Here is a 17225-nt window from a genome sequence, read left to right as displayed (position 1 = left end):
GATTCATTGTTTCCAATAAGCCTGTTATGTTTGTTAAGCTATCTGCTTGTGTGCTGACATCTGCAACCAAATGCAAATGCATTCCCATAATACAGACTCAAATATAGGCAGAAATACAGTATTTTATCATTTTTAACTGCCTATATGCTACTTAAAAAACACCATAATGCGGTGTGTATATACACACACCGCAATGTGTATGTGTGTATAGCTATTGCTTATACAGCTATTTAGTTCATGCAGCAATGTACACAGTGACTAGAAAGGCAGAGGCTGGGTTCAGTCTATTTGTATGATGCGTACACTTCCTAAACAATGCTCTGAGCTTAGATGTATCTGTTCATTAAAGCGACTGATCATATCTGTCAAACAAAACATGACACCATTGACTGCCTTGTGTTCTTATGATTTGTCACAGACTTCCCTATGGCCCAGGTTTCAATAAGCGTCCATAAAAACTCACACAAAGGAATACTAATCCCAAAGCTGGCATTGCACAAATCCCACGGACACTTCAAGTAAGTCATATTTCCAATTATGGTCACCAGATGGCGCTTACATCTCACCTGCAGTTTGCATCCACCTATTGATGATTGATCCGGCTTGATCATCACACAGTGGGCAGGATGGACCCAACAAGACACCGTACTGTATTCTATACTTAGCTTAAGGCAATCAATTAAAAAAAAAATAAATAAATAAATGTCACTATAGTTTTATGAGTAAACAGGACTATTTTTTGTATTCATCCCACTATATCCTTTACTGTAGCCAACTTGCTTTTGTCAAGCAGGCTAGTGACGATGATAATAATAATAGCATTGTGAAGAAAGCAGCGGTTTTGTTTCTTGCATATCCTAAAGGACGGCCAAACAGGACACCATACTGTATTCTTATGCGTAGCTTAAGGCAATCCAATCTAAAAAAAAAATAAAAAAAAATAAAAAAAAACAATGCCACTACACAGCCCTCCTCTCTCTTGCAAAACCACTGTGATTTACTCATATCCGCTTGACAATTCAACCACGTCTAGATCCATGTGACTCATGTTCCGCATCACCCTTTTGTCATGTCATTTGCAAATGTGATGATAGCACTAGCGTAATGTGACAGGTCACACTTATTTTTGTACAGCCAGAAAATTAAGTGTATCAGCACACAACTCTGTGGCGCTCCTCTAGTCAGGATCAGGGTGGAGCAAGCACAAAGGCTCATCCTGACAGTTACTGTGGTTTATTTGTTGAAAAATCCTTTTATCTATAGGCACATGCTGTGCTGTAATAACTAGCATGGACAACTCAAAGAGCAGCGTGCAGATATGATAGCATCATCAGTTGACCTGTTGTTAGTGTTTGCATACTGATCTGATGACGATCCAGGATGGCTGGAAAGCCAGCTTTCACTACTCCACTTTCCTCAAATGTATTTGTACATTTTACTGTGTGACCTGCTTTAACAAGTTACTTTCCCTCCTGTGGGATCAATAAAGTTTCTCCCCCCCCCATCTTATTTTGCAGTTTGAAGCATTTTGTGATGTTTAATGCCTCTGGCCTGCAGTCATTTCAGGGTGCCAATATGACAGAGGTATTTAGACAGGTGGGGACATAGCTCTGCAACACAGCTTAGGCGGAAGATAAGAAAATGCCCCAGCATTTGTTTGTTCCCACTCTGGAACAATATCTGAGAAGTAGACATAGAAGAAGCATTTTGATGGCAGCATGTCCCTGCCAGTCAGGACAGTAAACACAAGATCATTAAAATATGGAACTATGTAGAAAGACAAATGAACAAAACAGTTATGACATGGTGATATCACAGCAATGAAAAATATCACTACCAACTACACAAGCACAATATTTTTAATAACAGTGTCAATGACAGTAACCCAAATATGCATAAGTCTCTAAATACAGCTGCATCAGTCAGCCTCTGAACAATTTGTGCTGAACTTTTCATTTAAACATGGAACGCCATACAGAAACAAGCTGGCGGATGAACTTGGTTATTTGCTTCACCTGTGTGTGTGTCCTGTTGGGTTGGAGGGGAGATAACGGACTACGTCAAGCAGCCCTGACCTACACCTTCCCAAATCCCAATGAACCCCTCAGGGCGGTGTCCATCAGTTCTCTAAAATCTGCTTCTTCCTTGACTCCCCTTGGAAGGAAGATGGACAGGCTACACGTGGATGCATAGGGCAGGCGCCGCGTTCCTACTTCTTGGTCAAAGAATTCAACTGTGCACCCCTGGGAGAAGCCTAACGGGGGCAGACAGTCGGCTCCACTCACAAAGAACGAGTACTTCCTCGAATGTAAGGTCCACCTCTTGCTCTGTATATAAAAAAAAAACAAAACAAAAAAAAAACAATGTGCACATGATCAACAGTAAGATTTATGGTTAATATGGTATTAACCATGTTAACCATAAGTATGATGTCTATTTTTTCAGTTAGACAATGTCACTTAACTGTGTGCTTGATCTCATCAGGTCCTTAACATAAATTTTATTCACTGGAAACTTGTATAGAGAAGTCCTCATATGAGCATTAATTGTGCTTTCCGTTATAGCTTGCTTGATTTGTGTTAGCTGGTATAGGTTACAACACCAGTAATTTGACAATCTGATGTTTTTACAATTCATACATTCTTAAAAATTCTCTGTAATTTGGATTGGTTTTACAGTTTGCATATTCTGCAAGTGTGAGAGTTAATGAAATTATATACATACACACCATTAATTAATTATTGCATTAAGTGCCATTGTCACATTTCCATCAGTCTGCTCCAGGAGAGTTGTAGCTACTCATGTAGCTTACCATCACCAAGAATGAATGGAGTCAATGAATAACGGATTCAATATTAAACGCTTGTGGTACCTTGAAAAGCACTATATAAATATAATCCTTTATCATAATAATCATTATGATGTTTCTGTCCATAATAATGGATTATATTCTTTTGGATTAGGGACAACTGATAGGGTATGTGTTAAATTAAAAGTTGTCTTCCACCACCTTACCATCACCACACCCACCAATACCTGTTACCCAACTGGAACCACCAGGAAGTTGTATAATCCAACCATTTAGACCAGACCAGTCTTTTCCCTCCAAAACCATGAGCAAAAAGGAACCACCTCAATATTTGCTTCCCTGATGACAATACCAAACCCAGCTATGGTCAAGTCATTCTCCTCCAAATCATAAATACAGTTCCTGGAATCCTGTGTTTAAATGTACACATCACATAAGATGTTCAGTGAACCAGACTTGCCCAGAAGCTGAGCAGGTTGAGTACAAAGTTTAAATAAAAAAAAAAAAAAAAAAATTATGTTGAGTCAGAATGACAACTAGGATCAACTAACATTTCTTCTGGCACTGATATTTTCAAAAAATGATTTAGTGGTTTATCAACTTACTTTGCAACATGGTACCATTACATTAATTATAAACACACCTTGAATCGCCATGAGCCACCACTCCCACAAGAAGATGGTTTCCTCCTCAGCATCACGACGGTTGCTCCCCAGAGGACTCCAGGCAATGGTGAAGAGGTTTTGGAAGATGTTCCTTGTGAGTTTTTGTCCCGTGTTCGTAAAGACAGGAAGGAACTGCTTCCAAAACCTCTTCACCATTTGCCAAAACTGGCCACATGCATCCATTCCAGCAATAAACTGCTGGACAACACTTGCAATCCTGTTGACCACAAATTTAGCTGTTGATTACTTTTTAAAAAAAGTAAGACAAGTTTTGCAACACTGGTATGTAGCTCCTGGTTGTCCCCCCCATTTCTAATATAACTTATAAGTGCTATTACCCTATAAACTTGACAGTCAATGTATACTAACCGGTGGAACAGAAAATGAGCAACCAACTCATTTTTATCCGTGTCATGTCATCCAGTGTAGCTGTGTAGATATGTGGGGCTCCACAGCCCGCTATCCAGTCGCCAAGGCTTTCTTTGACCTCCTCGAGGTCTTGGGGAGTGCTGCAGTTGGCAACCTTTTGAAACGCAAGCAAATTCATGATTAGTTATCACTATAAGGCAGGTTATTTTGAAAAATATAGTTATACACTGCCTAGACAAAGAAGATTTTTTTTTTAAGTGGCCACCTGTATTCAATTAAGGAAATGGGTGCAAGCCTCTCATTGGATAGTTACTGCATGGATGATGTTTCAGATGAAAAAAAAAAAAAAAAAAAAAGTTATTTAACCACAATTGACGCAATAAGCAGTTTCTCAGTTCTTAAGCATGTGGAAAGGCACATCTTGTGGTCGTGGAACAGATGTTTAAGAACGCTCAGGTCATCGGAATCAAGCAGAGAAAACATGTAATGAAATACAGAAACTACTAAAACTGAGTTCTGAACTGTCCAAGACATTAAAAACTGGAAGGATCGTGGAGACCCAACATCTTTCATGAAGAAATCTGGTTGGAAAAACATCCTCAGTGATGTTGATTAGAGATCACTTAAAAGTTTGATGAAATCAGATGGAAGAAACAATAGAACCCATGTTTAATAGTGAAAGTAAGAACTAATGCTATCAGCGTAACAGAGGGAACAGCAATTACTTTAACTAATACTGGGAAAAAACTTAAATGAACCCATTATTCACTTTTAATGATGCATCACATTCTTTTTAGATTTTATGTTTCTTGTGATGTTAGATACACAAATGATTTCTTTGTTATTGTTTTCTTAACACATACACACACAAAAAAAAAAAAAAAAAAAAAGGAAACATAAATCTTTACTTTTTCTATTCTTGATTTGAGGTCCTGGTCAAAGAAGATCTCAAGGCTGACTCCCTCCAGCTCTGGGTCCTGGCCACACATTAAAAGATACAGGTGGCGATTGAGACATCGTGGTCCTGGCCCATTGTGCATGATGGACCAAGCACACATCTTCCCTGCTGCATAATACTTTTTACTGGACAGAAGTTCTTGGCTGTAAGTAAAAAGCGAGTTTCCAGGTTGTCCTTCCAAAACCCCCATGGAGGTCTGGAGGTCAATCATGAGTAGACTGCAGGAAACAAACAAACCCCCCCCCCCCCCCCCCCCAAAAAAAACACATAAAGATAATGAAATAAAAAGTAAAAAATTTAGAATTTAAAATTGATTGTTTACAGAGTCTTACCGGAAAAACTCTCTTCTTGGCCCACCATAATCATCTGCCATCTCCCCTACAAATTCTACATTAGGCACCTTGTTCCACGCAAAGTAGGGCTTTGCTAATGCCATTACTGCACTCTTTAATATATGTCTGCGTCGTGCAATCACAGTAAATGACATCTCATCATCCAAATTGGAGACCTGGAAGTCTTTTAGTGCTGAAGAAAGTTCAACGTCATCCTGAAAAACATTTAATGTTCATTAATAAAAAGAATTAAAACACATTAGCAAATAGGTCTTAAACATAAGCATAAACACAAACATTAGAATCATCGACATCCAGAGAGTCCATTAGTGTGTCCTCCATGTCGGAAAAGTCCGATTGTGTGTAGAAGTCATCCCTAAATAAAGCGCGCGCACACACAGACACACACACCAAAAGAGACAAACATGTTGTAAGCCTGACACCATTTTCAACATTTAGATTCATGTGTACCCTGCAAAAAAACATTGTATTTCTATTAAAAAGGCAGAATTTGTAATTTTTCAATGCAATTCTTTCAAACACCATGTGGCAGTAAACTTTGCAGAGACTTTCAATGACAAAAACTGAGGGCCTAAGAAGACTCTCATCACAGCTCCACAAAAGGAAACCAGGCCTGATTTTTTTTTTTTTTTAATGTTCTTCTGTTGCAACAGAACAATTGCAGTGTCTCAGAGGCAGCTGAATTTCCAGGAATACCCTGGTTTATCTGTGGGTTATGCAGGGAAATGCAAACTGACAGGGAGAGGATTTGTTGTGGTCAGACACCAGATAACTGCATCAGCAAACTACCACATTTCACCCAATATTGCCTCAATGAAGAAGAGTCTCTTAAAATATTTAGGCAGTATTGGGAGGATGTGACAGCACTTGGCCAGGTCACGGAGCCTGGGGATGACGACCAGCAGTACCAGTATGCCGCCTATAGGCTTTTTATATTATGGAAGCACAGTTCCTTGGGAGGAAGTTGCTTTCTGAGCTGTAGATCAGCACGACTCTGCTATAAATTAGCTTATAAATCACTACTGGTGAAAAAAAAAAAGAAAAAAAAAAGGGTCAATAACTTTGTAATTTAATGAAATCTCACATAAGGAATGATGGCGAACAACATGTTTAACTGTCTAAAAATGTTTTAAGTTATTTTTGACAAAAAGTCTAAAAATCTTACAAATTCTGCCTTTAAAATTGTTTTTTTTTTTATTTCAGTAACAAACATTCCTAGAAACAGCTATCAGTAAATCATAACATTGAGTCTTTATTGTCAGCTTCACAGTTTTTCTTGTGCCATTGGACACGGATATCAGAAGAAAAAAAATGTATATGAGAAAATGGACAAAAAGCAAATAGCAAAAAGCAAAAAAAAAAAAAAAAAAATTTGTTTCTCACCTGTCAACCTCCAAAATTGGGGGACGATGCCCATCATCACCAATTGTGTGGGTACTCGGGACTGCTAGAGCTCTGCATGAACAAGAAGAATTTAGTGGTATAAAGAGAATATACAGAAATGCCCCCAACTAAAAAGTCAAGCCCTGGGAGCCACCATACAGGATATCACTTGGCCAGCTCCATATGTAACAACCAAAGCTAAAATAAGAAATGATAAACTGTCTTAGATCATTTCTTATCATTAACAGACTTGTGCGACTTGACAAGTGTGGAAATCATTTTTACTTGAATCAGGTATGTTGTAGTAGGGATTTATTCAATACCTAAAAGGACACTGGCCCTTGAGGACCAGATTTAGAGATCCCTTCTCTAACTGGTTTAGCACCTATGGAATTTCATTTTATCCATTTGACACAAACATGGAGTGACTGTCAACTGTGATAATGGAATACCCAACCATGATGCTTCTCTGGGTTATGTACAGTGAGCACTTGCCCACACGGTTATTTTAAAAAAAGAGCCCAAAAGCTTGGACGCATCCCAGCTAGGGATGGTCCGATCCAATCCACTGGATCGGTATCGGGTCCGATCCAGGTCAAAATGACTGGATCGGGCATCGGATTTTTTTATTAGAACCCGTCCGATCCGATCCATAAGCCCAAACTATCTTTGGGGGGGAAAAAAAGTCATACATCTTAACTTGACTTTGCGCGACCTGCCGTAACAAAGGGGAGCTGCCCGTTACCATGGTTGCCATGTGCCTGTTTTCCTCACGTGAGCAGCAGAAGCCAGCAGATCTGTCGTCATGTCTGCTGTGTGGAGTTACTTTGTGTTAACGGAGGAGAAAAGTAAAACAGCCGAATGTAACATTTGTAAAACTAGTGTCTCAAGGGGTGGAAGCACAGTCGGACATTTTAACACAACGAACTTAATAAAGCACCTGAAGAAGCATCATGGAAAGGAGTACGCAGAGTTTTTACATGCGAGTGCAAAGAAAAGCGAACCGCGACAACCATCATTGCAGGAAACACTACAGAAAACTGCTAAACTCGCTCCAGAGAGCACAAAGGCCAAAATGATAACAGAAAAAATTGTTGAGTTTATATTGCTGGATGACCAACCACTTTGTGTTGTGGAGAATGTGGGTTTTCGAGGTTTGGTACAACATTTGGAGCCGCGCTATCAGCTACCAAACCGCCACAGCATCTCTGATACACTAATCCCACTGAAGTACAAACAGGTGTGCGAGTTCATCTCTAAACGTTTGGAAAGCCCAGTCGTGGTTAGCTTAACAACTGACATTTGGAGTTCAGACGTGTGTCCAGTGTCTCTAATCAGTCTGACGGCACAGTGGATAGACTCAAGTTTTACTTTGCAGAAAGCTGTGCTACAAGCTAAGCAGTTTCGTGGCTCTCACAATGGAGAAGCAATCGCTGCAGCAACGGAGGAAATACTGAATGTATGGAAAATCGAGAAGAGCAGAATCCATGTAATCTTGCGGGACAACGCCAGTAATATGATAAAGGCAATGGATCGTCTTGGATCGGTATCGGCCGATCCTCAAAGCTGCAGTATCGGTATCGGATGTGAAAAAGTGGTATCGAGCCATCCCTAATCCCAGCACATCCTCTACATATGACTAAAAATTGATTAGTTATACACGTAAAAGAAACTACTCACCTACAAGGACAAGGAGGGGTAAACAAACAAAAACAAAAAACAAAAAACAAAAAAAAAAAACAAAAAAAAAAAGCCCTACTCACCTGTCAACCTCTGGATTTGGCTGATGGCTACCCAAGCTTATTTGTGGAATGTGGTCTGCTACAGTGCTGCATAAATAAAAAAAAAATTATTTTTATTATTACACACACACATACACACACACATATATACACATATACATATATACACATATATATGAAGTTACCTTGCCATTACGTGGTTGACAGATTGATTAGGTGCAGTTCCACTTGAATCAGTAATCTATGAATCATTACATTTAATGTCATGATTTTAAAGTAAACCATTTTAAAAACTGGTCAACATACAATAATCCAAGAAACACTATTCTTGCAAGCAAGCCAAACCCTGACAACTGTAACATTTTGAAATACCTTTGGACGCAGATACAGATTAGAGCGCCCCAGAGCATTTCTGGCTTTTATATCACTTGGTGTCTGCTCCACCAATGGCACAATCTGTCTCTGCCCCGTCACTCTGCACAGTTCAAACTCCTGTGGTATATCGGGAATGGATTCTCGCAGAACCTGCAGAAATTCTTCCTGGTTGAGACCCAAAGGGACAACAACCCTACACGCAGGCGTGGCATCTGTGAATAATGTTAGTTACTGTATAACAGATTAGACAAAAATCACAATGGAAAAACTGAAATAGCTTAAAGTGATGGCTTACCCACTTACAAGGTGAGTGTGGGAGTCCTTAACACGGACACCTTGAATGTTACTTGCCGACTCACAGCTCTCCAATGTCGGCGTTGCCGATCACGTCCAGCACCCACTTGTCTGAAAGCTTCAAAACTGTGAATGCAATAGAAAGAGCCAGTGTATTACATTGCTGTTAAAAAAAAAAGGAGCACCCACACTTGTACACACAATTTATGCAGTAGATTACCAAGCAACATTGAGATAACATTTGTAAAATAGTTGCCCAACAACAAAAACCTTTGCCAGTGTTTAACAGAATGAATAAAAAAGGACACCTCTGTAAAGGGTTACTTAAGACTTAGTAGTACATACCTCTTTACCGGGGAACTGAATTAAATGAAAAGTCGTTTGTTATTAATTACACACTGCTTCAGTACCCAGGCCTCTTATTGTCTTCTAAAACATTCACAATTTAAAGTGATCTAAGATGGCATGTATGCTACCAGCATCTGTACCGCTTGGGTGGCACAACTTATCCTGCAACAAGCTAAATCTTACTTGCATATGTACAACTTTTATGTCCAAGTTGTCCATTATTGTCCAAAGACACACCAGTAAAATTGTTTACCTATGCAGAAATGAGTTCCCTTCTCCAGCGCGGTCTTCATTTATAATACGGCTAAATTGTGCATTCATTCTATCCCGAATGTCACTAATTCTTTGCCTAAATGCCCCGCTTGATGAACTTCTCCTGGCGGCCATGACTGTAGACCTAAAATTGCGCCGAATCCAAAGGGCGGGAACAAACATCTACAAAGAAAAAAAACCCTGCAAGGACTGATTTAATGCATTTCCATAGCTAGTCCTGTAGGTGGCAATATAGCTACTCTGATTTTGTTAGCCCGAAAAAAAATAAAATAAAATACAAATTCCATTGAGTCACAAGGATGCTAGGTAGTGACTAACAGTGGATTGCAGACTTTTCGGAATCAATTGGAAAAACCATGAACCGGAGGAATTTCATTTCTGGTTGCACGACCCTTCTCAATGACTGCACACGGCGGCTTCTGATGGACAATGTCAGGGCGCAACAAGTGACAATACGGAGGTTTGTTGATAGATGCTTTCAGGAAGTATAATTGCAGGCTTGTCGTTGACTTGAACACGATCTATTAGTGTTATTGAATATATTTTCTAGTCACAACTTGGTCCTAATGTGAAATAATAAGTTACGTTTCACCATATCTAAAAAAGTATCAACTCAGCTTCACTGCAATCCCTACTTAATCTCTTAGTCCGTTAGCATTAATTAGCATAACAAACCTTGAACTGTCGTTCCACGCTCACCTTGACGGAAGCATGTTTGGTGGAAAATACTTTCTCCCCTTCCCTCCAAGTTGCACATATTCCAGAGCTGTAGCGTTTTTAAATTTGCACCCAGCAGGTGCAACTCATGTTGGTAATTGCAGAGCAGATTGGGCAGCTTTCTAGCTGGTTTCTTCCCTTCGTTGGCAGTGGGTGTGGCTGGTCTTGCCAGGATACCCTGATCGCCACTTCATCGTAAGTGTCATCACTGTTGCTTGTGGTTAGCAAAGGTTTTCTGTGACAGCCACTTAAAAATCTTGTTTTTATTTATTGTGTGAATAAATATACAAATTAATTATACATCATAACGGAGGAATTTGAGTTGGCATCGAAAAGAACCAAGCGTGACAGAGCTGGGATGTACAGATGTTGAGCCATGCCTCTCCAATAGACTTCCATTCGAATCTAGATTCTAAGAGGAAAATGCATTTCTTATGTGTTTTTAACTCGCCACCATTTAAATTCTGTTCACATTACAGTAAAAAAAAAAATCACATCCCTGCGTTCCCCAGACCCTCGTGGGGGGTCACAGTGAAAAAAATATTAGAATAACTTTTATAGTTTTCTTTTAAACAAGAGTTGTTTGGGAGGTGCGCAAACAGTGCAGTTCTGGTCTCCTCTGTCTTGTCAGTTAAGTGAGGGGCCGTCGTCATGACAACTCACTGAGTGTTCTCAGCTGTTAGAAGCCAGCTGACCTTTGACCTAATTCATTCAGTTTTATTTTTTTTTTTTTTTTATTTTTTTTACCTCTGTTTTTTTTCTTTTCTAATGATTGTCTGGCTGCTGTCTGGTGCTGGGCAATTTTACTCTATCAAGCAGGGATTTATACTACATGTATAAAGTCCCTCTTGATGACATGAAAAACTTTATTAAATCAGACTCTTAATGCTGGACTCGACCGGAGGGGACAGAGAGAGAGAGAGATAGAAAAGAAAGTAGAGAGAAGAGGGAGGGGAGAGAGAGGGACAGAAAGGGTGTGGGGAGTGCGGGTGGGGACTTAAAACATTATACAGAAAACCATGTAATCCATACTACTTGCAACATATATAGCTAAGATCATCCTGGCCAGTAGGTCATTACACAACTAGTTGATAATAGTAACAATAATAATAATCACAATAATAGTAATAATAATAATAGTAGTAGTAATAATAATAAGAGTAGGAGTAATAATAATAATAATAAGAACAGAAATAATAAAAAAAAAGAAAAAAAATATGATAATAGATATAAGTGAAACTGCTGTATTCAAGAACACGCGCAGAGAAACCTGTGTGGATATGCTGGAGAACTCGGCCACACGGCGACGCAAAGACTGTGTGGAGACGTTCAGGAAGGAGTGACCATGCAGAGTGATCATGCAGATGCCACCTCACTTGAACAGAGGCCAGAGTCAGGCCAGCGGTCCCGAGACCCAGGCCACCAGCCCCCCCGTAGGCTACAGATCCCGACCGGTCCACAGAGACGACCACTCGCCCGCCCAGGAAGGCAGCAGCAGGAGACCCCAGCAGGAGCCGCCCCGCGGACACAGGGCACCGGCCCCGGCCGGCCGAGGCCAGCAGTCCCCGACCCCCCCGGGCACCGGCCGCCCGGGACAGACGGGGCAGAGGGCCCGGGCCCAGGAGCGCAGGGACACCCCCCTCCCCCACAGGCCGAGGGCCAGCACGCCACCCGGGGGGACCCGGCCTGCCCAGACGGCCACCACCAGAGGCCAGCCCCACACCCCAGCGCCCAGCCGCACACCCCGAGAACCAGTCCTGCCCCCCCCCCAGACCAACACACACACACACAAACACACACACTCTCCTTCCACTCCTCCATTCATCCTCCCACACATACACCATCCAACCCTCACATACTCTGTCCTCCCACACACACACACCATCCTTCCACCATCCATCCTTCCACACACACACCATCCTTCCACCATCCATCCTCCCACACACTCACCATCCTTCCACCATACACTCTCCCACACCTACCCCATCCTCCCACACACACATCATCCCTCCACCACTCATCCTCCCACACATACACCATCCTCCACCTTCACACCTCACACACACACACACACCATCCTTCCACTACCCATCCTCCCACACATACATCATTCTCCTACACATACACCGTCCTCCCTCTCCTACACCAAACATCCACCTTCACGTACCCCATCCTCCCACACACACACACACCACCCCTCCATCACCCACTCTCCCAAACATACACCACTCCCCCAAACACACACCATCCTCCCTCCCATACACCATCCATCATCATTCAGTTTTATTGATGCAGATCATGGACTTCTCACCTGGTTTTGTCCTCCTAATGAGTCCACATATGTCTGTCTTCTTCTCCTGTCTCCTCCTTGACCTTCTCATCATATCCTTTGCTGCTCACTTACATGATGGACTGTGTTTCAGCTGCCAATTCGACTCTGTTTCAGCTCTTTCTGCCTTTTACAATGATTTGTTCTACAACCCACCAGTTCAGCACCTTTTAATATTCAGTTTCAGCTTTAAATACTTTAACTATTGACTTCAGCCTCATGATTACTTCAGCTGATGCTTCACCACCCAGACTTCAGCCATTTTCAGCCATGTTGAACTATCTTAAGCACATTTAAGTTTAGCTTTCCACCATTTTAACTACATTTAAACACCAGTTTGAGCTTTAACTCCTTTCAACTATTGACTTAATCTTCATATATACTTCTTCAACAACCATATTTCAGCCCTTTTCAGCCATCTTCAGCAATCTTAAGCACATTTCAGTTCAACCTTTCAGCCTTTCAGCACCTTTTAACTCCAGTTTGAGCTTTAAATCCTTCAACTTTTCACTTCTGCTTAATAAATACTTTTTCAAAAGGCACATTTCAGCAATCTTTCACTATCTTCAGCCATCTTTCAGCATTTCATTCCATTCGTTCAGCATGACAGCATTCACATGTGCTGTTATGCTAATAACAACTTTTTCTAGTTTTGTTTCCAGTGTAGCAGTTTGCTGGCCATGGTTGGGATAGCCTGTATTTGTTCTACCTTTGCCAGGTGGACTATCTCTCTCCCTTTATCTCGGCTGCTGCAGTTGCTTGGCGTCAGGCCAGGCTGCCTTCTCCATCGTCCGGGAGTTTGGTGTCTGGCTGCAGTTCCCTTCCTCCTTCGGGCAGGGGAGACTTCATTCACTGACATAGGTCGGCTGGGCGCTGTGAGCCAGATTTTGCTCCGGCATCCCTGGATGCTCTTCTGTCTTGTCCGAGTCCATTTTCATTAAGCACCGCCTGCTCACTGGAGACATCTTCCCTGTTTGGTTCCGCCTCATCTGGACCAAGCGCCTGAACAAAATTCTGAAGACCAAAACCCAGTGCTGGGAGCACTGACAGAGCAGTTGTAAAATAAATGTCACCATTTTAGAAGACCTGCCTACTGCAATCTTTAAGTTACTCTGGTGACTCAACCTATGACATTATTCATATTATGGTAATGTGAGGCACTTTTACCTTGTGTGTGCAAGTGTGTTTTATCGATACTTTGTCATAAATAGAAATCAGATTTTTTTTTTTTTTCATCCCACAGGCTCCAAATATTGCATCGGAGCCTTCAGTGGGCCAGAGGGAGGCTCATCTCTGACACAGAAGCAGAACAGCTTCTTCATGACTTGGACAGCATGATAGAGGAGGTCAGACTCTGTCCTCAACAAGGCCAACTAGGTAGGCAATAATGATTATTTAAGCATCAAAACTGTTACAAAGTTATGACTTTGTTTTGACATGCTACACTTCAATATAAAACATGCTTACAGATCATTATGGATATCAGGCACCAGTTGTTAGATCTGGAGGTAGGGGTCGACCCCAATACAGAATCACTGGACAGCAGCTGTCATTTCTTGCATCTTGTGGCTTCACAGCACCTCAGATCGCAGGAATTCTTAATGTTTCCTCATCTACAGTTAGAAGACGTCTCAGGTCAGTAACTTTTGAAATTAGACTTAACAGTTCTGAAACTTTATATATGTGGACTTTTACCACTGCTTCTGAACAAATAACAATTTACATTCACAATTAATATTGAGAAATAGGACATGACTCAATTACTTGAATGTCCTTTTCTGGTTAACTTGTCATTACAGACGATTTCAGCGCAACAGGGCATCACGGTATGCAGAACTCACAGACAGTGCTTTGGATGATGTTGTTCTGGAAGTTGTTGCTGGGAATGAACAACTTGGTCCAGAGGCTGTCCGAGCATCACTGCGAGTTCATGGCTTACTTGTGCAAAGGAGTAGGGTTCGTGCAAGCATGCTGAGGACAAATCCTGGAGCAGCTGCACTTAGGGCAGTTTTGCGGAGACCGGAGAGACGAGCCTATCAGGTGGCAGGTCCAAATTCGCTGTGGCACATTGATGGGAATCACAAACTGATAAGGTAATAAAAATTACATTATTCCATATTTGTATAAATGTTCTGTTACACAACTCATAGTTAAAGGAAAATGTAATATGCATTGATCCTTTACTAAAGAACACATGCTTAGTTTGGGCAAGAAAAACCCATGCCTTTTATACAAGGATGTTTCCAGTAAAGTCAGTCTCATGGAGGTGAAATTTTGACACAAACTGCTAAAAGGATAATTGTTAAGTTGGAGTCTGTTTTCCATTTCCAAGCATGTTCTTTTTCTTTTATGACTTTAGGTGGAGGATAGTCATACACGGAGGTGTTGATGGATACAGTCGCCTTGTGGTGTTCCTTCATGCCTCCAATAACAACCGCAGCAGTACAGTGTTGACATCCTTCATCAATGCCGTGGCCAACTATGGTGTGCCCTCCCGTGTCAGAACAGACAGAGGAGGTGAGAACAATGATGTCTGGTTGATGATGAACATTTTCAGAGGCTTTGACCGTGGTAGTGCCCTAAGAGGAAGAAGTACCCACAATCAACGCATTGAAAGGCTTTGGGGTGATCTTTGGCGTGGCGTGACCAATGTCTACTATGACTTATTTCGCCACCTGGAGGAGGAAGACATCATTGACATTGACAATGAAATGCATCTCTGGGCTCTCCATTACGTATTTCTGCCAAGGATCAACAGAGACTTGACTGAGTTTGCACAGCAGTGGAACAATCATGGCCTGCGAACAGAGAGACACCAGAGTCCACTCCAGGTTTTTGTTCGTGGCTGCCTTGAGCAACAAGACCGACATTCAACTGCCATGCTGGACATCTTTGGGCCAGTGAATGTTGCAACTCATGGAGACAACGGTACACCAGCTGTTGCTGGTGTGACTGTGGGTGGAATGGGCACTGCTGATGATGATGCTGGTGGTGATGGAGCGGACGAGCTGGGAGCACTACTTCAGTGGCCAGAGACTATATCTGTGCCAGACATTAACTTCACCATAGCTGGTCCTGTGGTTGAACAAATACAGGCACAGTTTGATTCTCTAAGTGGCCCTAGAACAAGCCTTGGTCTCGAAATAATTACTGGCTTGATTTCTTTTATGAACAATCTCCATAGAAACTAGAACTGCAAGCAATTATACCGGGGGGCATGCCTCCAGCAGCATCACTCCGTCTAACCTTGTCATCCCTGTGTGTTCTTCAGTAGCTAAACAGATTGGCTATGGGCCAATTAGGAGAAGTGTATATGTGTGTGTATATATGTATACAACAGTTTATGTGTGTGTGTATGTATGTATGTATGTATACACAAACTGTTGGCCTCCTGCTTAGCTGTGTGTGTGAGAGGGAGATATCACTCTGTCACATAATGTGAAGTCAGGAGTCCATCATTAGGTAATATGTCTGCGTTTCTGACACTTCTCGGGGAAGTTAGCAAATAGCATATGTCAGCATTCCCCACTGTTTGGAATAAATGTATTGATTTGATTTAAACACACTTCTATGTAATGTGGTCAATTCAATCTAGACCATGACCAACTTGTTTCTGTATAGTGTTCCATGTTTGAAAAGTTCTGCACAAGTTTGATAGAGGCTAACTGATACAGATGTCTTTAGAGACTGATGCAGATTTTACTCGTTATTGACACGGTTTATTAAAAATTATTGATTTGTAGTTGGTAGTAATACGTTTTGTTAATGATATCAGTTATTGTCATAACTGTTTTGTTAATTTGTCTATCTACGCAGTCCATGTATTTAATGATCTTGTTGGCAGTGCTGCAATTAAAATGGTTCCATCAGTGCACCCAGTCACCAGTGATGTTTCAGTGGATTTTGTAATGGACACTTTGCAATATGTTATAAAGATATTTTGTAATTAAATTCAAAATTACTCTGCAATGTTTATGTTGGCACATCAGTTTTGATTAGGAGTCAAATGAAGAGCGTGTGACTGTCTGCAACACTGATGCGATCCTGTGCAGAAATGGGCAGACACGCCAGCTTGATGGGTCATGGAGGAACCTGAAGATGATTCTAGACCAATGTCAAGTAAGTATCTTGTCGCAGCTATAACCTGGAATCATTGATCAGATTCGGATTCATTAAACACATCCGAATCATTCGGTTTGATCACTATTACCATTACGCATAGAGAGTGAAAGCTTGGATCATTATTTAATGGGCATTATAGTAAATAAGCCAAATTTGGCTTTGTAAGGGCCGCTATCTTTGTGAGTAATAGCGCATTGTGGTACAGGGCTTGTTGAAAGATCAGGGGGCATGTAATGGCAACAGATCATTCAAGGTGGTGTTTGAAGATGATTTTGGACAGTGCATGTCCAAATGCTGAGTTGGAACTAAAGAGAAGAGTCACTTAGTCTCGTCACACCATGATTGAATTTTCCCTGTAAAATCAGACTAATCGGAGTTTGATTGAATAAATCCAAGTCCAATCATCTCAGTGTACAAAAACTATACCATGGGATGCATGATGCATCATCGGTCAGAGAAGGGAAACTTACTTATCAGTAGTAGACTCG

The 17225-nt window shown here is 41.3% G+C and overlaps 3 protein-coding genes across 2 annotated transcripts in view; 2 read left to right on the top strand and 1 right to left on the bottom strand.

Moving 5' to 3' along the window:
- The window catches only part of LOC121641647 (gastrula zinc finger protein XlCGF8.2DB-like), a 399458-nt gene that overhangs the window by 160535 nt on the left and 221698 nt on the right, over positions 1-17225 (bottom strand).
- LOC121641689 (E3 SUMO-protein ligase ZBED1-like) overlaps positions 1-17225 on the top strand; it is a 631274-nt gene that overhangs the window by 575787 nt on the left and 38262 nt on the right. The gene's annotated exons all lie outside the window — the stretch shown is intronic.
- Positions 4768-15881, top strand: LOC121641663. The gene is made up of 5 exons (XM_041987941.1): positions 4768-4946; positions 13859-13992; positions 14085-14250; positions 14415-14708; positions 14975-15881. Exons 2-5 carry the CDS (start codon positions 13950-13952, stop codon positions 15804-15806), a joined length of 1335 nt encoding a protein of 444 aa, XP_041843875.1. The 5' UTR covers positions 4768-4946; positions 13859-13949; the 3' UTR covers positions 15807-15881.

Source organism: Melanotaenia boesemani, chromosome 6, assembly GCF_017639745.1.
Source record: "Melanotaenia boesemani isolate fMelBoe1 chromosome 6, fMelBoe1.pri, whole genome shotgun sequence".
In the NCBI taxonomy this organism is placed as follows: domain Eukaryota; kingdom Metazoa; phylum Chordata; class Actinopteri; order Atheriniformes; family Melanotaeniidae; genus Melanotaenia; species Melanotaenia boesemani.
This window is presented reverse-complemented; position numbering and strand designations above follow the sequence as displayed.